Genomic DNA, 22,748 nt, shown 5'->3' with positions numbered 1-22,748 from the left:
TTTATTGACCGTGTTTTGTGTGAATTATTCAACGTAACGACAGATCACCCTGAATGTTCTAATCTGTCAAAATGATGGACAGCCTTCAGATTTTTCTGTCATTGTTAAAAAACATCAGTCACTGATGGAAAATACTTGGCTAATACAACCCATGACTGATTTAACCATTAATATAACAAAGAATCAATACTGTTGACATTCTTCATGCATCTGCTGTTCTTTGTGGCAAACTTTCCAATGAGGTCTTTTTCAGTGTTAATGTTATTGCACATTTCCTGAAGCTGAACTAGTGCATTTGGAAAAAGACACTGCTTTACACTGGCTGGTAAGTCTGAGCGGAAAGATAAAAAACAAAAGACACCCCGCCCCTCTAACCTCTTTATAAGAGCTCAGTTCAAACAATCCTCGCAGTGACACGACGAAACGCACAATGAGGGACTTTACCCTTGATAACAGCTTTGATTCTCTGCTGCATCAGTAAGTACTGTATTATTAACTGATTATTCTCAGCACCAAGTGATGTAACAAGTAACCCATCAAACTCTAAATGTGCCAATCAGAGCTGAAGTAATTGTTGTTGTTGCCCTATTACAGTAACTGTGACATTATAAACTCAGAGGAAAAATCTCTTGTTGTCTCTGCTGTGTTTCAGACTGGATCTCTGTCTCAGTGTCTGAGACTCAGACTGTGGAGGTCCAGCTTGGTCAAGAAGTCACACTGCTGTGCCCCAACATTTCCAAACATCCAACTCAGACAGACTGGTTCAGACTGGTCAACAGAACTGAGGTCAGCTGTGTCTCCTCTATGTACAAGTCTGATGGTTGAAGCTTCATTCTGTGATGGATTTCAAAACAGATTTGAAATGAGCTCCAACATCACCACTGTCTTTTCTTAAAATCAAGCGAGTGGATTTCTCTGACTCTGGAACTGTATTTCTGTGGATTTTACATCAACGCACACACAGTCATTTCCAATACAGTACATTTAAATGTTCAAGGTAAGATTGTATTTAAGCTAAACTCTTTCAGAGATGTCTTTATCTCATCATATTTACAGTAAACTATCTCATATTTATTGTCACGGTTGTGTCAAAAACAGCACAAAGACAAACTAACGACTGACACCGTGTCAAATAATTTAATCTATGCATTTTTACAGATGGTGACTTTGACAATGAAGTGGATTTTAAGACTGAAAGTAAGGGTCTCCTGCTATCTCTTAAGATTCTTTCATTGTACATATTACAATAGGAAGTGTTATTTCAATATGAACCATGTCTAAACCCACCAGTTAAAAACAGATCCTAATCTATCAGTTTTATCACAGAAACCCCTGATGGAATAACAAACCTGATGACTGTGGTCCTGGGTGGTCTGACTGTTTTCCTCACTATAGTCATCATTGTTCTGGCTGTTGAAATCAAGAAACTTCAGACAGGTACAGCTGATTTATAACCTGTAACTCATCCTCTTGTCAATGATGGACAAATCCAAATCAGAGTATATGCCTCAGTAATAATGAACTGATCAGACTTTTGTCTTTTGTCACGTAGCTGTGAATGAAGAACCACAGACAGAAAGAAACAAGGTAAAGCCATTGTTTGACTCATATAAACTGAACCTTATGATCTAAAAGTTTCAACTGATGATTAGTCTGTTAATGATCTTTGTCCCATAGAGCTGCAAGTGGCATCAAACAGCACGTTCAGACAAGCAGGCAGTCATGATAGTCCTCTGCAAGATGAATACATATTAGTCCTGTTAATTCACATTAATAAACTCTAACTTCAACTGTGATCTTCAAACTTTAAACTGACAGCTGAGGCTCATTAACTTGAGGAATCTCTGCATGTTGAAAAACTAGTGACTTTTAGAGGAATAGATGTAACCCTGATTCGCCTGGGGCTTTTTTGTGTGGAGTTTTCATGTGGAGTTCTCCCTGTGCCTGCATGGGTTCTATCTGGGTACTCTGGTTTCCTCGCACTGTCCAAAGACATGTAGATTAATTAGTGACTCTAAATTACCCATAGGTGTGAATGGTTGTGTGTCAACCCTGTGATAGTATGGTGGTCTGTCCAAGGTGTAACTGGCCTCTCGACCTGTGTCAGCTGAGATTGGCTCCAGACCCCCACGACCCTCAAAGGATACTCAGTATAGACAACGGATGGATGAATAAACTATGATTAGGACTCTAAATGTCTATGCTAAAACAGTTCAGTTTTAGCAGTTTGGGTTTAGGTTTTGGCTAAATCAGCTACAGTGTGTGTTATACAGTGTGTGACTCTATATGCTCTGATTTACAGAATCTGGGATCTAATGACCTGAACTCTACAGCACTGAGGCTCCTTCCAAAAACACTCAGAAACAGGAGGCCTGCAGCAGAGACACAGGTGGAAACTCATGTTATTTATACTGCCAGCAGATAGACTCAGGACGCAAGTGGAACTGCAACCAGGAGTTTCATCATATTAATCTGTTTTTTTGCTTTTCTGTGTGTGTGGTGGCAAAAATATTTCCTGTGATGAAGTTCCTGTATAAATGGAGACTCTGCATTCTTTGGCGCATGTTTCTATCTTTCACTTTCTTGGTCAAAGTCTCTTTCTTAAAGCGAGTTTCTGCAAAAAGGGAAGAACGAGTGAGTGAGTGAGGTACACATACATTTTTTGACAAAAAGAAGACCACAGTGTGGTCTGAGCACAAGTGGGGTGAAAATCATGCCGTCTCCTTGTAATGCTGATAAAAATACTTGAGGGAGAGTCTGCAAGGAGGAGGATGTTGTGGGGTACTCGTCACATCTTTAACAGAGCGAGACAGCACAGTGTGGTCTGAGCACAGCTGAGCTCTGACGTGTCCTAGAACTAAATTCGTTAAAGCTACATTTGTATTAAGGCTTAAATAAAAAAACACACGTGAGGAATATTTCAACAAGACTGTATTTTTCTCTAATTGGATATACAGATTGTTTTTTGTCATCTTTTTTGCAAGTTTACATGTGTATATGAAATGGATTTTAAGACTAAAGGTAAGGTTCATCTTTACTTTTGTAAAGGTTTTGTTTAATTGTGCATATTTCCATGATCAACAATAATTTCATTTGGAAAATTAACAATACCTAAATGTTGTAGACCAGTGTGACACAACAATAAACTTCATGGCTGTGATCCTGGGCAGTCTGACTGTTGTCTTCATGATGGTGACCACTGGTTTGGCTGTTAAAATCAGCAGACTTCTGAAAGGTACAGCTGACGTGTTATTTGTTACACATCTTGTTACATGTTGTATGAAGTTAGAACAAACGTCCACAGCAGTGTATCTGGTCAGTGACTAATCAGATTTTTGTTTTTTGTCATTTAGTTGTGGATGAATTACTGCAACCTGAAAGAAACAAGGTGAAGCATCTTTTTATAAATAACCGTAGCAATGGATGTGCTGTGTTTCAGCATGTGTTTAACTGCTGCGATACAACTTAAAGACTGAAATACTCACTGTTTTAATGTCCTGAAAAAACTATTTTCCCTCTAGGAATCATGGGCCTTTCAGATTCTGAGCTGGATTGTGAAAAACAGTGTGTGACTCTATATGCTCTGATTTACAGAATCTGGACTCTGATGACCTGAACTCTGCAGCACTGAGGCTCCTTCCAAAAACACTCAGAAACAGGAGGCCTGCATCAGAGACACAGGTGGAAACTCATGTTATTTATACTGCCAGCAGATAGACTCAGGACACAAGTGGAACTGCAACCAGGAGTTTCATCATATTAATCTGCTATTTTGCTTTTCTGTGTGTGTGGTGGCAAAAATAGTTTTTGTAATCAAGTTCCTGTATAAATGGAGAGTCAACATTTCCTGGTCAAAGTCTCTGTCTTTCTTAGTTTGTCTACATCACATCTTCATCTGAGAGGGACAAGGACATATTTTATGTTTGATGAGGAGGAGCCACAAGAGACACTGATAACTGTCAAACTGACTCATAGGCAGAGTCAATGGTCTGTGGGGGAGGGAGGGGTGAGAGAGATACACATCTCTTCATCTGAGCAGCTCAGTGTGGTCTGAGCTCTTGTTCTTGGATCAGCCTCTGTACTTGTATAGATTAAGAAAAGACAGTGAAGAAAAAAACTAACATTGTTGGTGACAAACACTGAACAAGTCTAAAAATAAAGTTCACCACAGGAAGACTTCAGCCATGATCACAAACATCACATGATTCGCTGTTTTCAAAGACTAAGAGTAAAACTACTTTTACAAATTGCATATACAGTACATCTGCTTTGAACAAACTTACCAAACTACTATAGTTTGGTAAGTTTGAGCTAGATTCTATATTAACATGAGGAGTTTTGTCCCACATCTCAACAATGTGTTTGGGAAAGGCAAATTATGGCTGTTTACCTTATTATGTTTTCTTCCTGTTAAAGCTACAGCTAATATCCAGGTTAATAAACAGAACATCATACAGGAGGAATTAAGATCACTTTGTCTAAACATCAGTATTAAGGTAAATCTATTATTTTCTTGATAGTGTTTACTTTTGATTCTCACACATCTTTCTCTTGCTCTCAGTGTCTGTTCATATGCTGTTTGTTTGCTGTTTGGTCTGAGGACGACAGAGGTGAAAATCCTGAAGCCTGTTTCCATGAGACTGTACTTCTCTCTGGTTTGACTGAATGACTTTTTGAAATGTAAGAGTTGTCTGTCTTGTATGCTGACATGGTGAATGTGTGTATGAAATAGATAAAGGTATAGCTCTCTGCCCTGGCTGAGTCTGCATATGTGGCCAAGCAACAAGTCTTGTGCCCCCTCCCCCTGTTATTTTCCACTGTGGTGAGAACCCTGTGTGTATCAGCCAAAACGAAAGCCACAAGAAGACTGGCCCTTAGCTCTCTGCGATAAAACCACATGCAACAAAAGCTGTACTACGTCTCTTTAAAATAAATGTATATGTTGAAAGAATCTCATCAGCACTAAATCCATCTCTTCATGGTCCCCTTCTTTACAGACAACACTAAGCAATTTTCTCTAATTCATTTCCCTCTTTTATCTTCATACACTACATCAGAAAGTCTTGTGCAGCCTCATATTCACACAGCCGGATGACAGCGTCTTCCTCATTTCACTGAGACACCGACAGCACAAACATATAGCACAGCTTAACACATACAGCTACTGGGGGCCATTTTGTGGTAGGAAAGCAGAGCCAATTTTACTGTATCAGTGACAACACAGTGTTGCCATTGAAGAGTATGACATGACTGTTGCACTGACAGAATTAGTGCTGTGGAAATATATACTCTCCTGAATTTATCAACATGGACTGATTTCAGTAGGCAATACAACAAACAGCATCAACACATCAAATTTAAAAAGGGAGAATATAGGAAATCAGGAACAAAGGAATGTCTCTATCCTGTTTGGAATAATATAGAATATAGAAAAAACCTCTTTGCTGTTTAATGAAACCTCCTTCCTGAAGCTCAGTGATTTTGAGCTCTGTTACAGTGAGACGATCAGACGCACAAAGATGAGCTTTACTATAGTAACAGCTTTACTTCTCTCCAGCTTCAGTAAGTGCTGCCACTCAGTTACTCTCTAAATGTACTGCATGACTTGTGTCTGATTTAATAACTTGTAAAACTGAATTTACTTGCTAATACAATTGTTTATGGGCATTGTTATCTGTTTGTTAACTAAATCTCTGTGCTGTGTGTTTCAGGCTGGATCTCCATCTCAGTTTCTGAGTCTCAGACTGTGGAGGTCCAGTCTGGTGAAGAAGCCACACTGCTGTGCTCCAACTTTACCACTTCTCCTTCTCAGATAATCTGGTTCAGACTGACCAACAGAACCCAGCCCCGCTGCATTTCCTCCATCTACACAGCCACTGACCCTGCCTCACTCTGTAGTGGAGTCCAAGAGGGAAAATATGAAATGAGATCCAACATCTCTACTGTCTTTCTCAAAATGAAGGATGTGGATTCATCTGACTCTGGACTGTATTTCTGTGGATATTATATAAGCAGACACCCCGTTATTGTTAGGGCAACATATTTAAAGGTTCAAGGTAAGAATGTTGTCAAGTGTCATTCAGCTGCTAACACAAAGGAAACAGACACAGTCTTATTTTAACATGGTCAAAGACAGATTATGATGGAAAACTGTAAATAAGATGAAAAAGAATTTAGTCATCGACATCATGTGTAAAGGCAGAGGTAAACCTCATGACAACATGGAGAATAAGTCAAATAAATATGTCAAATAAATCAACTAATATTGTGTGAGCTATAACATTTGTTGACAGCTGGATGGATAACTGTGGTACTTTTTAACCTGAGATTTATTTGCCCATGTTTTTGGGTGTAAATGATTTACAGGGATAAAATAAATGGTTTCTCAGTGTCTGACCACATTATGGATAGGATTCTTACACAGATAAACCTTTTTATCAAAGAGAAAGATGCTTTGTCTTAAACCAGAAATATTGCTATATATCACTACCAGACTCTACTGATAAACAGCAGAACACAGGAGTTACTGAAACATGGTTGCTGTGATCTGTTAGTAAAGTCCAGGTTCAAAAACAACAGAGTTAGTCCTTTTTAAAATAGAAATTTACATCATGAAAGAGTTTGGTTTTGCTTACACTGTTTCAACAATGAGATTCACTGACTGTCTGGTCATGTGACTGAGCACCTGAGACTGGACTCTGACATTTCACAGCAGACACCATCAGAAAGTTCAGTCACGTTAACTACTTTTAATAAAATACATTTGTTGGAACATCACATTTGCATTACACAACTCAAAAAGTGACACATTGGTTTGTTGTTAAGCCTCAAACACAATGTGTCACAATGTGTCCCACTCTGATGAGCAGCTACAAATAACAACATTGTCCTGTGTCCTGTGTTATCACTGTGATGTCCACTTTTATCTCTACTTGTGTATCTTTGTTCGTCGTACTGTATATAATTTGGTTTGAAGACTATTTGTTAACTGGTATTCTTATACGTTTGCATCAACACTTATTTTCCTGGAAGCATTTATGTGGTTAATTTAAGGAACAAAAAGAACAACACCCCTCCTCTTTATATTGAAAGCGCTCCCTTCCTGGTCACACTTCAGTTACGGACACTGAAGAGCTGCAGTCATCAACACAATGATGAACTTCACTATGAGAACAGCTTTACTGCTCTGCAGCCTCAGTAAGTACTGGAACTGAATTACTCTCAACTTCATTCTTCATTTTATTATTGTATGTTTAACCAGTCGGAAATGAAACTTATTTCTTTGTTACGTTCTTGCTGACTTTTATCAACAGTTATTGTTTACCCTCATGTTACTTTAAAACAACTCAATCTCTTGCTGTGTCTGTTGTTTGTTTCAGGCTGGATCTCTGTCTCAGTGTCTGAGTCTCAGACTGTGAAGGCTCAGTCTGGTCGAGAAGTCACACTGCTGTGCCCAAAGACAATCAAAGATCCAGCTGTGACGTTCTGGCTCAGAGTGGTCAACAGGATCAATATGAGCTGTATCTCAGTTATGTCCCGGTCTGACAGTAAAGCTGAATACTGTGATGGATATAAAACTGGAAATTTTGAAATGAGCTCCAACAGCTCTACTGTCTTTCTCAAAATCAAACGAGTGAATGTATCTGACTCTGGACAGTATTTCTGTGGATTTTACACAGATGGACGTATAACTTTCACTGAGATTCAGTATTTAAATCTTACCTCCAGTAAGATTATTGTAAAATCTTTTCTGTCTTTTCATTCCCATTGTTCTGTCATGTCTTTTTCTGCTTATATGATAAATAGATTTTGACAGCAGGTAAGAAATGGTTATGATGTACGTCTGCCAAAATAAACTCAAGCCTAAAAATATCTTCATTTCTTTACAAGGCAATGATGAGCCACATGATGTCGAGGACAGCAAATGTAAAGGTAAGATTTCTTTGATTGTGCAGATTAAACTGTTTAGCTGAATTCAGTTTGTCTTTTTGATTATGACCAGGTCTCTGAAGGGAAACAGAGTCTGACTTAATGATTTTTCCTGTAGAAGAGAGTGGTGTGATAAAGCTGACATGTGTGATCCTGCGTGGTCTGAGTGTTCTCCTTGTAATGGTCAACACTGGTCTGCTTGTTCGAACCAGTAAACTTTAGACAGGTACTTTGTTCAGTTACTGTGTCTATCATGTATTTGATTTTGTTGTTATTGAAAATTCTCTTAAATTTGAGTTAAAATGCTTGAAAAATGTCGAACTCCTGGTTTAGCAAAGACAATGATCAACTAACTGACCTGATGTCTTGTTTCTGTCACTCAGCTGATAAAGAAGAACAGAATCCACAGCAAAGTGAGGTGAATCCAACTTTCATTTTATATCTGTTTTCATAGAGCTCAACCAAACAACAGCTGAGACTGTACTGTATATAGGCTGATATTTTATCTATGTTTGTAATGTATCTTTTAAATATTAGTCATTTGTGTGTATAGGCTGATAAGTAACAAGAAAACAATCCTATAAAGAACAAGTTTAAGAGTCTCATCTCATCTCATTAAGAGTGGAAATATTCTTTTCACAGACTCGTGTCTCTGATGATGTGAACTACGCAGCTGTGACTTTTCAAACAAAAACCAAGAGAAGAGAGCTGGAGCCAAATGTTGTTTATGCTGCCACCAGATAGACTCAGGAGGCAACTGGAACTGATGCTGCATCATATTACACATTATACATTATATTATGCTCTGGGCTTTGTACGGCTTGTTGGTGACAGGAATAACTACTCTTAAAATAATATATGGAAGTTTGCAATAAAGAGCTGATGTTGAGCAACTTCGAGTGTCTTTCTTCTGCAGGGATTCATTTTCTTTCTCTCAGTCTAAGTCTGATTGGTGTCTGATGGAGGGGTAAGGACACCTTCTTATAGTGGGAGTTAGATGTGGGTCTGCATCAGAGACACAGGTGGAAACTCATGTTATTTATACTGCCAGCAGATAGACTCAGGACACAAGTGGAACTGCAACCAGGAGTTTCATCATATTAATCTGCTATTTTGCTTTTCTGTGTGTGTGGTGGCAAAAATAGTTTTTGTAATCAAGTTCCTGTATAAATGGAGAGTCAACATTTCCTGGTCAAAGTCTCTGTCTTTCTTAGTTTGTCTACATCACATCTTCATCTGAGAGGGACAAGGACATATTTTATGTTTGATGAGGAGGAGCCACAAGAGACACTGATAACTGTCAAACTGACTCATAGGCAGAGTCAATGGTCTGTGGGGGAGGGAGGGGTGAGAGAGATACACATCTCTTCATCTGAGCAGCTCAGTGTGGTCTGAGCTCTTGTTCTTGGATCAGCCTCTGTACTTGTATAGATTAAAAAAAGACAGTGAAGAAAAAAACTAACATTCTTGGTGACAAACACTGAACGAGTCTAAAAATAAAGTTCACCACAGGAAGACTTCAGCCATGATCACAAACATCACATGATTCGCTGTTTTCAAAGACTAAGAGTAAAACTACTTTTACAAATTGCATATACAGTGCATCTGCTTTGAACAAACTTACCAAACTACTATAATTTGGTAAGTTTGAGCTAGATTCTATATTAACATGAGGAGTTTCATGTTAACATGAGGAGTTTTGTCCCACATCTCAACAATGTGTTTGGGAAAGGCAAATTATGGCTGTTTACCTTATTATGTTTTCTTCCTGTTAAAGCTACAGCTAATATCCAGGTTAATAAACAGAACATCATACAGGAGGAATTAAGATCACTTTGTCTAAACATCAGTATTAAGGTAAATCTATTATTTTCTTGATAGTGTTTACTTTTGATTCTCACACATCTTTCTCTTGCTCTCAGTGTCTGTTCATATGCTGTTTGTTTGCTGTTTGGTCTGAGGACGACAGAGGTGAAAATCCTGAAGCCTGTTTCCATGAGACTGTACTTCTCTCTGGTTTGACTGAATGACTTTTTGAAATGTAAGAGTTGTCTGTCTTGTATGCTGACATGGTGAATGTGTGTATGAAATAGATAAAGGTATAGCTCTCTGCCCTGGCTGAGTCTGCATATGTGGCCAAGCAACAAGTCTTGTGCCCCCTCCCCCTGTTATTTTCCACTGTGGTGAGAACCCTGTGTGTATCAGCCAAAACGAAAGCCACAAGAAGACTGGCCCTTAGCTCTCTGCCATAAAACCACATGCAACAAAAGCTGTACTACGTCTCTTTAAAATAAATGTATATGTTGAAAGAATCTCATCAGCACTAAATCCATCTCTTCATGGTCCCCTTCTTTACAGACAACACTAAGCAATTTTCTCTAATTCATTTCCCTCTTTTATCTTCATACACTACATCAGAAAGCCTTGTGCAGCCTCATATTCACACAGCCGGATGACAGCGTCTTCCTCATTTCACTGAGACACCGACAGCACAAACATATAGCACAGCTTAACACATACAGCTACTGGGGGCCATTTTGTGGTAGGAAAGCAGAGCCAATTTTACTGTATCAGTGACAACACAGTGCTGCCATTGAAGAGTATGACATGACTGTTGCACTGACAGAATTAGTGCTGTGGAAATATATACTCTCCTGAATTTATCAACATGGACTGATTTCAGTAGGCAATACAACAAACAGCATCAACACATCAAATTTAAAAAGGGAGAATATAGGAAATCAGGAACAAAGGAATGTCTCTATCCTGTTTGGAATGTTACTACGACACATATTTCCTTACTTCTTCCTGTATTCTAGATATATGCTTGTTAGCTGTCTTACCAGAAGTTAATGAAAAGGTACATTTTATTTCAGTGTGAATTCAGCTCAGAGTTTAGTCGACGATGTATTTAGGATAAAGACTGAAAGCAAGGGAGTAGAGATCCAAATGTGTGCCCCGGTAAAAGACTTGCTTCTCAGTTGTCTGTTCTCAGCAACTTGTCTAAGGCACAGTTTTCAACCAAATTAATTGTTGCTGTTTGTGCTGACCTTTGAGCTGCCGCTAAAATAGAGCACTGTCTGTGATGAGGAGGAGTAGTTTGTCTGTGAGGTGTGTGTGGTAGTTACTGTGTGGTCAGTGCTTGACAAGACAAATATAGAAAAAACCTCTTTGCTGTTTAATGAAACCTCCTTCCTGAAGCTCAGTGATTTTGAGCTCTGTTACAGTGAGACGATCAGACGCACAAAGATGAGCTTTACTATAGTAACAGCTTTACTTCTCTCCAGCTTCAGTAAGTGCTGCCACTCAGTTACTCTCTAAATGTACTGCATGACTTGTGTCTGATTTAATAACTTGTAAAACTGAATTTACTTGCTAATACAATTGTTTATGGGCATTGTTATCTGTTTGTTAACTAAATCTCTGTGCTGTGTGTTTCAGGCTGGATCTCCATCTCAGTTTCTGAGTCTCAGACTGTGGAGGTCCAGTCTGGTGAAGAAGCCACACTGCTGTGCTCCAACTTTACCACTTCTCCCTCTCAGATAATCTGGTTCAGACTGACCAACAGAACCCAGCCCCGCTGCATTTCCTCCATCTACACAGCCACTGACCCTGCCTCACTCTGTAGTGGAGTCCAAGAGGGAAAATATGAAATGAGATCCAACATCTCTACTGTCTTTCTCAAAATGAAGGATGTGGATTCATCTGACTCTGGACTGTATTTCTGTGGATATTATATAAGCAGACACCCCGTTATTGTTAGCGCAACATATTTAAAGGTTCAAGGTAAGAATGTTGTAAAGTGTCATTCAGCTGCTAACACAAAGGAAACAGACACAGTCTTATTTTAACATGGTCAAAGACAGATTATGATGGAAAACTGTAAATAAGATGAGAAAGAATTTAGTCATTGACATCATGTGTAAAGGCAGAGGTAAACCTCATGACAACATGGAGGGCTGACTACAGTGTTCTGCCTGCCTCTCATTAAGATTTACTATGCACATTAAAATGAGTCAGTTGATGGATTAAAGTCCTCTGTCATGTAAGTGGAATAAATAAAGTAGTTCCCTCAAAAACATACATAACAGATGTTATTTGATCACTGTCCAACAGAAAATCAGTGTCTCATTGAATCGTCTCTCTTGTAGAGGAGCTCTGTGAAATAACAAGTCTGCTGAGTGTGATTCTGAGCGGAGTGACTGTTGTTCTCACTAAGGTCATCATTAGCCTTGTTGTCAAAATGAGGCGTCACACAGGTACTGTTGGAGGGCTGTCCTCCATCCTCTCTCAACTGTTCTCTGTCATAACCATCAGTCAGAATGCAGCAAGAGTCAGTTTCAACAAATATCACAGCAGATTTCCTCTGTCACTGAGCTGCTGATGAAGAAGAAAATCCATGAGCTGTGTCCATTTTTAAGATTTGGAGTTCATTAGTGTTCATGTTAGTTCAATCACTTCAGCTGAGAAATAACAGAAAGTGCCTCTGGTTAGCTCATCTGTGTGAAAACTGTCGGACATTTTCTTGCAGAATCTGGACTCTGACCTGAAAGATGAAACACTGATTTTCCATCCATCAACTAAAACAGAAGAGGAAGCTCCTCCTTATTTGTGCTGTGACTACACTGGCTCAGATGGCAACACTGAAGAGGCTCAGAGAGGATGTTACAGAAGGAATGTTAGAAATACAAAATCACTGCATGTTTTCTTTTCAGAGAGAGAGAGGCTGCTGAGCAGCATCACAGACGGGGAGTGGGGAGGAAACCCAGTGCTATCTTTGACTGTACATGGTCTATATAGACTTTAATGGAGGAAACTTTTCTCAGTCTGTGTGTATTGTGTTTTTTGTTACTTTGTACAAACCTAATGTTTGTTTTTATCTGCCAGTCCTGAATCAGGGCAACTTCAAATGCAGCTCACACTGAAACAAGTTTTCAGTGTTACCATCTTCCTCATCACCAGATGACGTGATTTTGGAACAATTTTCCCGCATTCATACAAAATATTATTAAATGTTGTTAATGACAAGCTTCTTCATTTTGCACCATCTGCTTTCAGATTCACAAAAAGGGACAAACTCACACCAACACAACCACATCCATGTATGAGAGCATCTACTTTGTGCATCTTCTGTTTCATGGGAACATGACTGACAATGTTTAGACCACAGGAAGTCGTCCAGGTTACACTACATCAATACTGATGTGGCTGTCTTTGTTTTAAACACTGAAGACATTTACTTGGCATAAAACATCTGTACTATTGAGGGATCTTCATGAGTGGAGCTGAATCATGATCCAACAAAAACTCAGAGAGGCGTGGTCATTATTGTCATGTGGGCCTTAGAGGATCTCCACATAGAAGAAGGGTCCTTTCAGCAATGTCACAGTCACTGTAGTAGCACAAGAACCTTCCACAAATGTTTCCAGGAACATTCACATCAGCATCCAAACCAAACATTCATAAAGACCAGCATCCACTGGTAAAGCATGACAGTGGGATCAGAGCCTGTTAGCCTGTATATGCTGGCTTTTAGACACTATCATGTGTAGCTGTCCATCAGATCAAAATATTACCAAATGCCAAATGGTCTTGTGGAAATAAATCAACTAGGGATGCTCAGATACCACTTTTTTTCAAACCGATACAATACCGATACTTGGATCTGAGTACTTGCCGATACCGAGTACCGATAAGAGTACTTATTAATGCCATTACACTTCGTACATTTACTTGAGAACGTGTTTTATTTTTATCAGATATTGTTTCATCCTCTGGCTGTAAGAAATTGCTGTGACTGACATTTGAACATTCCATTATATATGGCACTGTCACACATTTTACTCAAATAGAAGTACTGTTAAAGTTATTGACATTTTAGCATTCAACTGCATCTTTTTTTAACAAACAGAATATCTTCAAGACAGGAGTAGGCTAAGGCGGAATGTTTAAAATGTCCAACTATTTTCCGTCTGACTGCCACAGCATCAGCCATGCTCCTCTGTGCTAAAAGCCCCTCAGTAACAGCCAGCTGGAGGGTGTGAGCGACACACGGCAAGCTCAGGAGTCCAGCGTCACTCATGACTTTGATCATGTTTTTCGCATTATCACGTGGCACAACATGAACAGAACTTTTAGGGACCCCCCATGTCTGAAGCATGTCATCAAACAGACCTGCGATGGCTTGGCTGGTGTGTGAATCCCTAAACTGTTTTGCATGCAGGACGACTCTTCGACTCAGAGCCTCTGTTATTTTCACTGCGTGTGGGTTGTCTCTTAACATCTTCTCCCTCTTCTCCAGAGTTTGCTGCAAAGTTGGTTGTTGCTGTTTGCCATTATTAGTAAACGCTTTGAACTCGGCATCGTGTTGGTTTTTTAGATGTTTTATCAAAGCATAATTTGCAGTCCGCTTTACTTTAATCACCATCATCCACTTTGAGATTCCTCCACACCGCCGACATTGCTCCTCCGTGCTCTCAATTAGCACCTGACCGCCGAAGTGAACATCACGCTGCCGTAAAGGTACAAGTAAAGGAACTGTATCGGACCCGATACCTGATACTGGTATCGGTATCGGTGTATCCCTAAAATAAACCAATATTGTGAGACCTATAAAATTTGTTGACAGCTGGATGGATAACTGTGGTACTTTTTAACCTGAGATTTATTTGCCCATGTTTTTGGGTGTAAATGATTTACAGGGATAAAATAAATGGTTTCTCAGTGTCTGACCACATTATGGATAGGATTCTTACACAGATAAACCTTTGTATCAAAGAGAAAGATGCTTTGTCTTAAACCAGAAATATTGCTATATATCACTACCAGACTCCACTGACAAAAAGCACAACACAGGAGTTACTGAAACATGGTTGCTGTGATCTGTTAGTAAAGTCCAGGTTCAAAAACAACAGAGTTAGTCCTTTTTAAAATAGAAATTTACATCATGAAAGAGTTTGGTTTTGCTTACACTGTTTCAACAATGAGATTCACTGAGTGTCTGGTCATGTGACTGAGCGCCTGAGACTGGACTCTGACATTTCACAGCAGACACCATCAGAAAGTTCAGTCACGTTAACTACTTTTAATAAAATACATTTGTTGGAACATCACATTTGCATTACACAACTCAAAAAGTGACACATTGGTTTGTTGTTAAGCCTCAAACACAATGTGTCACAATGTGTCCCACTCTGATGAGCAGCTACAAATAACAACATTGTCCTGTGTCCTGTGTTATCACTGTGATGTCCACTTTTATCTCTACTTGTGTATCTTTGTTCGTCGTACTGTATATAATTTGGTTTGAAGACTATTTGTTAACTGGTATTCTTATACGTTTACATCAACACTTATTTTCCTGGAAGCATTTATGTGGTTAATTTAAGGAACAAAAAGAACAACACCCCTCCTCTTTATATTGAAAGCGCTCCCTTCCTGGTCACACTTCAGTTATGGACACTGAAGAGCTGCAGTCATCAACACAATGATGAACTTCACTATGAGAACAGCTTTACTGCTCGGCAGCCTCAGTAAGTACTGGAACTGAATTACTCTCAACTTCATTCTTCATTTTATTATTGTATGTTTAACCAGTCGGAAATGAAGCTTATTTTTTTGTTACGTTCTTGCTGACTTTTATCAACAGTTATTGTTTACCCTCATGTTACTTTAAAACAACTCAATCTCTTGCTGTGTCTGTTGTTTGTTTCAGGCTGGATCTCTGTCTCAGTGTCTGAGTCTCAGACTGTGAAGGCTCAGTCTGGTCAAGAAGTCAAACTGCTGTGCCCAAAGACAATCAATGATCCAGCTGCAACGTTCTGGCTCAGAGTGGTCAACAGGATCAATGTGAGCTGTATCTCAGTTATGTCCCGGTCTGACAGTAAAGCTGAATACTGTGATGGATATAAAACTGGAAATTTTGAAATGAGATCCAACATCTCTACTGTCTATCTCAAAATCAAACGAGTGGATGTATCTGACTCTGGATTGTATTTCTGTGGATTTTACACAAATGGACGTGTAACTTTCACTGAGTCTCAGTATTTAAAGGTTGGAGGTAAGATTATTGTAAAATCTTTTCTGTCTTTTCATTCCCATTGTTCTGTCATGTCTTTTTCTGCTTATATGATAAATAGATTTTGACAGCAGGTAAGAAATGGTTATGATGTACGTCTGCCAAAATAAACTCAAGACTAAAAATATCTTCATTTCTTTACAAGGCAATGATGAGCCACATGATGACGAGGACAGCAAATGTAAAGGTAAGATTTCTTTGATTGTGCAGATTAAACTGTTTAGCTGAATTCAGTTTGTCTTTTTGATTATGACCAGGTCTCTGAAGGGAAACAGAGTCTGACTTAATGATTTTTCCTGTAGAAGAGAGTGGTGTGATAAAGCTGACAACTGTGATCCTGGGTGCTCTGAGTGTTCTCCTTGTAATGGTCATCATTGGTCTGGTTGTTCAAAACAGGAAACTTCAGACAGGTATCTTGTTCAGTTACTGTGTCTATCATGTATTTGATTTTGTTGTTGTTGAAAATTCTCTTAAATTTGAGTAAAAATGCTTGAAAAATGTCAAACTCCTGGTTTAGCAAAGACAATGATCAACTAACTGACCTGATGTCTTGTTTCTGTCACTCAGCTGATAAAGAAGAACAGAATCCACAGCAAAGTGAGGTGAATCCAACTTTCATTTTATATCTGTTTTCATAGAGCTCAACCAAACAACAGCTGAGACTGTACTGTATATAGGCTGATATTTTATCTATGTTTGTAATGTATATGTATAATGTATCTTTTAAATATTAGTCATTTGTGTATATAGGCTGATAAATAACAAGAAAAGAGCATTAAAGAAATGCCATAATGATGTTTCTGATACTTTAGAAACAGTGTCTCCTGTTTTACAAGTTCATTTTCCAACTGTAGAACTGTAAAACAATCCTTTAAAGAACAAGTTTAAGAGTCTCATCAGAAACTTGTGTCAATCATATGTATGAATTCATATTAAACAAAAATCAACATTGGTATCAGCCTCCAAGATACAGTCTCAGTCTGAGAATTAAAATGACATCAAGTCACCTCATTAAGAGTGGAAATATTCTTTTCACAGACTCGTGTCTCTGATGATGTGAACTACGCAGCTGTGACTTTTCAAACAAAAACCAAGAGAAGAGAGCTGGAGACAAATGTTGTTTATGCTGCCACCAGATAGACTCAGGAGGCAACTGGAACTGATGCTGCATCATATTACACATTATACATTATATTCAGCTCTGGGCTTTGTACGGCTTGTTGGTGACAGGAATAACTACTCTTAAAATAATATATGGAAGTTTGCAATAAAGAGCTGATGTTGAGCAACTTCGAGTGTCTTTCTTCTGCAGGGATTCTTTTTCTTTCTCTCAGTCTAAGTCTGATTGGTGTCTGATGGAGGGGTAAGGACACCTTCTTATAGTGGGAGTTAGATGTGGGTCTGCATCAGAGACACAGGTGGAAACTCATGTTATTTATACTGCCAGCAGATAGACTCAGGACACAAGTGGAACTGCAACCAGGAGTTTCATCATATTAATCTGCTATTTTGCTTTTCTGTGTGTGTGGTGGCAGAAATAGTTTTTGTAATCAAGTTCCTGTATAAATGGAGAGTCAACATTTCCTGGTCAAAGTCTCTGTCTTTCTTAGTTTGTCTACATCACATCTTCATCTGAGAGGGACAAGGACGTATTTTATGTTTGATGAGGAGGAGCCACAAGAGACACTGATAACTGTCAAACTGACTCATAGGCAGAGTCAATGGTCTGTGGGGGAGGGAGGGGTGAGAGAGATACACATCTCTTCATCTGAGCAGCTCAGTGTGGTCTGAGCTCTTGTTCTTGGATCAGCCTCTGTACTTGTATAGATTAAAAAAAGACAGTGAAGAAAAAAACTAACATTCTTGGTGACAAACACTGAACGAGTCTAAAAATAAAGTTCACCACAGGAAGACTTCAGCCATGATCACAAACATCACATGATTCGCTGTTTTCAAAGACTAAGAGTAAAACTACTTTTACAAATTGCATATACAGTACATCTGCTTTGAACAAACTTACCAAACTACTATAGTTTGGTAAGTTTGAGCTAGATTCTATATTAACATGAGGAGTTTCATGTTAACATGAGGAGTTTTGTCCCACATCTCAACAATGTGTTTGGGAAAGGCAAATTATGGCTGTTTACCTTATTATGTTTTCTTCCTGTTAAAGCTACAGCTAATATCCAGGTTAATAAACAGAACATCATACAGGAGGAATTAAGATCACTTTGTCTAAACATCAGTATTAAGGTAAATCTATTATTTTCTTGATAGTGTTTACTTTTGATTCTCACACATCTTTCTCTTGCTCTCAGTGTCTGTTCATATGTTGTTTGTTTGCTGTTTGGTCTGAGGACGACAGAGGTGAAAATCCTGAAGCCTGTTTCCATGAGACTGTACTTCTCTCTGGTTTGACTGAATGACTTTTTGAAATGTAAGAGTTGTCTGTCTTGTATGCTGACATGGTGAATGTGCGTATGAAATAGATAAAGGTATAGCTCTCTGCCCTGGCTGAGTCTGCATATGTGGCCAAGCAACAAGTCTTGTGCCCCCTCCCCCTGTTATTTTCCACTGTGGTGAGAACCCTGTGTGTATCAGCCAAAACGAAAGCCACAAGAAGACTGGCCCTTAGCTCTCTGCGATAAAACCACATGCAACAAAAGCTGTACTACGTCTCTTTAAAATAAATGTATATGTTGAAAGAATCTCATCAGCACTAAATCCATCTCTTCATGGTCCCCTTCTTTACAGACAACACTAAGCAATTTTGTCTCTAATTCATTTCCCTCTTTTATCTTCATACACTACATCAGAAAGCCTTGTGCAGCCTCATATTCACACAGCCGGATGACAGCGTCTTCCTCATTTCACTGAGACACCGACAGCACAAACATATAGCACAGCTTAACACATACAGCTACTGGGGGCCATTTTGTGGTAGGAAAGCAGAGCCAATTTTACTGTATCAGTGACAACACAGTGCTGCCATTGAAGAGTATGACATGACTGTTGCACTGACAGAATTAGTGCTGTGGAAATATATACTCTCCTGAATTTATCAACATGGACTGATTTCAGTAGGCAATACAACAAACAGCATCAACACATCAAATTTAAAAAGGGAGAATATAGGAAATCAGGAACAAAGGAATGTCTCTATCCTGTTAATAAATAAATAAATAGAATATAGAAAAAACCTCTTTGCTGTTTAATGAAACCTCCTTCCTGAAGCTCAGTGATTTTGAGCTCTGTTACAGTGAGACGATCAGACGCACAAAGATGAGCTTTACTATAGTAACAGCTTTACTTCTCTCCAGCTTCAGTAAGTGCTGCCACTCAGTTACTCTCTAAATGTACTGCATGACTTGTGTCTGATTTAATAACTTGTAAAACTGAATTTACTTGCTAATACAATTGTTTATGGGCATTGTTATCTGTTTGTTAACTAAATCTCTGTGCTGTGTGTTTCAGGCTGGATCTCCATCTCAGTTTCTGAGTCTCAGACTGTGGAGGTCCAGTCTGGTGAAGAAGCCACACTGCTGTGCTCCAACTTTACCACTTCTCCTTCTCAGATAATCTGGTTCAGACTGACCAACAGAACCCAGCCCCGCTGCATTTCCTCCATCTACACAGCCACTGACCCTGCCTCACTCTGTAGTGGAGTCCAAGAGGGAAAATATGAAATGAGATCCAACATCTCTACTGTCTTTCTCAAAATGAAGGATGTGGATTCATCTGACTCTGGACTGTATTTCTGTGGATATTATATAAGCAGACACCCCGTTATTGTTAGGGCAACATATTTAAAGGTTCAAGGTAAGAATGTTGTCAAGTGTCATTCAGCTGCTAACACAAAGGAAACAGACACAGTCTTATTTTAACATGGTCAAAGACAGATTATGATGGAAAACTGTAAATAAGATGAGAAAGAATTTAGTCATTGACATCATCTGTAAAGGCAGAGGTAAACCTCATGACAACATGGAGAATAAGTCAAATAAATATGTCAAATAAATCAACTAATATTGTGTGAGCTATAACATTTGTTGACAGCTGGATGGATAACTGTGGTACTTTTTAACCTGAGATTTATTTGCCCATGTTTTTGGGTGTAAATGATTTACAGGGATAAAATAAATGGTTTCTCAGTGTCTGACCACATTATGGATAGGATTCTTACACAGATAAACCTTTGTATCAAAGAGAAAGATGCTTTGTCTTAAACCAGAAATATCGCTATATATCACTACCAGACTCCACTGATAAACAGCAGAACACAGGAGTTACTGAAACATGGTTGCTGTGATCTGTTAGTAAAGTCCAGGTTCAAAAACAACAGAGTTAGTCCTTTTTAAAATAGAAATTTACATCATGAAAAAGTTTGGTTTTGCTTACACTGTTTCAACAATGAGATTCACTGAGTGTCTGGTCATGTGACTGAGCGCCTGAGACTGGACTCTGACATTTCACAGCAGACACCATCAGAAAGTTCAGTCACGTTAACTACTTTTAATAAAATACATTTGTTGGAACATCACATTTGCATTACACAACTCAAAAAGTGACACATTGGTTTGTTGTTAAGCCTCAAACACAATGTGTCACAATGTGTCCCACTCTGATGAGCAGCTACAAATAACAACATTGTCCTGTGTCCTGTGTTATCACTGTGATGTCCACTTTTATCTCTATCTCTGTATCTTTGTTCGTCGTACTGTATATAATTTGGTTTGAAGACTATTTGTTAACTGGTATTCTTATACGTTTGCATCAACACTTATTTTCCTGGAAGCATTTATGTGGTTAATTTAAGGAACAAAAAGAACAACACCCCTCCTCTTTATATTGAAAGCGCTCCCTTCCTGGTCACACTTCAGTTACGGACACTGAAGAGCTGCAGTCATCAACACAATGATGAACTTCACTATGAGAACAGCTTTACTGCTCTGCAGCCTCAGTAAGTACTGGAACTGAATTACTCTCAACTTCATTCTTCATTTTATTATTGTATGTTTAACCAGTCGGAAATGAAACTTATTTCTTTGTTACGTTCTTGCTGACTTTTATCAACAGTTATTGTTTACCCTCATGTTACTTTAAAACAACTCAATCTCTTGCTGTGTCTGTTGTTTGTCTCAGGCTGGATCTCTGTCTCAGTGTCTGAGTCTCAGACTGTGAAGGCTCAGTCTGGTCAAGAAGTCACACTGCTGTGCCCAAAGACAATCAAAGATCCAGCTGTGACTTTCTGGCTCAGAGTGGTCAACAGGATCAATATGAGCTGTATCTCAGTTATGTCCTGGTCTGACAGTAAAGCTGAATACTGCGATGGATATGAAGCTGGAAATTTTCAAATGAGATCCAACAGCTCTACTGTCTTTCTCAAAATCAAACAAGTGAATGTATCTGACTCTGGACAGTATTTCTGTGGATTTTACACAGATGGACGTATAACTTTCACTGAGTTTCAGAATTTAAATCTTACCTCCAGTAAGATTATTGTAAAATCTTTTCTGTCTTTTCATTCCCATTGTTCTGTCATGTCTTTTTCTGCTTATATGATAAATAGATTTTGACAGCAGGTAAGAAATGGTTATGATGTACGTCTGCCAAAATAAACTCAAGACTAAAAATATCTTCATTTCTTTACAAGGCAATGATGAGCCACATGATGACGAGGACAGCAAATGTAAAGGTAAGATTTCTTTGATTGTGCAGATTAAACTGTTTAGCTGAATTCAGTTTGTCTTTTTGATTATGACCAGGTCTCTGAAGGGAAACAGAGTCTGACTTAATGATTTTTCCTGTAGAAGAGAGTGGTGTGATAAAGCTGACATGTGTGATCCTGCGTGCTCTGAGTGTTCTCCTTGTAATGGTCAACACTGGTCTGCTTGTTCGAACCAGTAAACTTTAGACAGGTACTTTGTTCAGTTACTGTGTCTATCATGTATTTGATTTTGTTGTTGTTGAAAATTCTCTTAAATTTGAGTAAAAATGCTTGAAAAATGTCAAACTCCTGGTTTAGCAAAGACAATGATCAACTAACTGACCTGATGTCTTGTTTCTGTCACTCAGCTGATAAAGAAGAACAGAATCCACAGCAAAGTGAGGTGAATCCAACTTTCATTTTATATCTGTTTTCATAGAGCTCAACCAAACAACAGCTGAGACTGTACTGTATATAGGCTGATATTTTATCTATGTTTGTAATGTATCTTTTAAATATTAGTCATTTGTGTGTATAGGCTGATAAGTAACAAGAAAACAATCCTATAGAGAACAAGTTTAAGAGTCTCATCTCATCTCATTAAGAGTGGAAATATTCTTTTCACAGACTCGTGTCTCTGATGATGTGAACTACGCAGCTGTGACTTTTCAAACAAAAACCAAGAGAAGAGAGCTGGAGACAAATGTTGTTTATGCTGCCACCAGATAGACTCAGGAGGCAACTGGAACTGATGCTGCATCATATTACACATTATACATTATATTATGCTCTGGGCTTTGTACGGCTTGTTGGTGACAGGAATAACTACTCTTAAAATAATATATGGAAGTTTGCAATAAAGAGCTGATGTTGAGCAACTTTGAGTGTCTTTCTTCTGCAGGGATTCATTTTCTTTCTCTCAGTCTAAGTCTGATTGGTGTCTGATGGAGGGGTAAGGACACCTTCTTATAGTGGGAGTTAGATGTGGGTCTGCAGCAGAGCAGGAGTGAGTGAGATACACATCACTTGTTTGAC

General features: G+C 38.7%; 1 protein-coding gene and 1 pseudogene across 14 annotated transcripts; both read left to right on the top strand.

Annotated features, from left to right (window-relative positions):
- The first annotated feature begins 435 nt into the window (after positions 1 to 435).
- On the top strand, positions 436 to 4,951 carry LOC108890105 (uncharacterized; annotated as a pseudogene).
- Positions 4,952 to 5,138: 187 nt separating this feature from the next.
- LOC108890106 (uncharacterized) lies at positions 5,139 to 22,589 on the top strand. Of its 14 annotated transcripts, XM_051067398.1 has the most exons (8): positions 5,139 to 5,562; positions 11,472 to 11,715; positions 15,357 to 15,461; positions 15,644 to 15,988; positions 16,152 to 16,193; positions 16,309 to 16,416; positions 22,082 to 22,116; positions 22,341 to 22,589. In XM_051067398.1, the coding sequence occupies exons 3-8, from the start codon at positions 15,416 to 15,418 to the stop codon at positions 22,440 to 22,442; spliced, it is 678 nt and encodes a 225-aa protein (XP_050923355.1). In that variant the 5' UTR covers positions 5,139 to 5,562; positions 11,472 to 11,715; positions 15,357 to 15,415; the 3' UTR covers positions 22,443 to 22,589. The 14 variants fall into 14 exon arrangements, 8 of the variants coding, with proteins under 8 accessions (XP_050923355.1, XP_050923356.1, XP_050923352.1 ...); XM_051067399.1 differs by lacking the exons at positions 5,139 to 5,562; positions 11,472 to 11,715; positions 15,357 to 15,461 and adding an exon at positions 6,688 to 7,197; XR_007809808.1 differs by lacking the exons at positions 5,139 to 5,562; positions 11,472 to 11,715; positions 15,357 to 15,461; positions 15,644 to 15,988; positions 22,082 to 22,116 and adding exons at positions 6,703 to 7,197; positions 7,380 to 7,819; positions 16,574 to 16,608.
- Positions 22,590 to 22,748: the final 159 nt, after the last annotated feature.

This window comes from Lates calcarifer, unplaced genomic scaffold (genome assembly GCF_001640805.2).
Source record: "Lates calcarifer isolate ASB-BC8 unplaced genomic scaffold, TLL_Latcal_v3 _unitig_168_quiver_1241, whole genome shotgun sequence".
Lineage (NCBI taxonomy): Eukaryota > Metazoa > Chordata > Actinopteri > Centropomidae > Lates > Lates calcarifer.
Note: the sequence above shows the minus strand (reverse complement) of the source record. Positions and strands in the feature narration are given on the sequence as shown.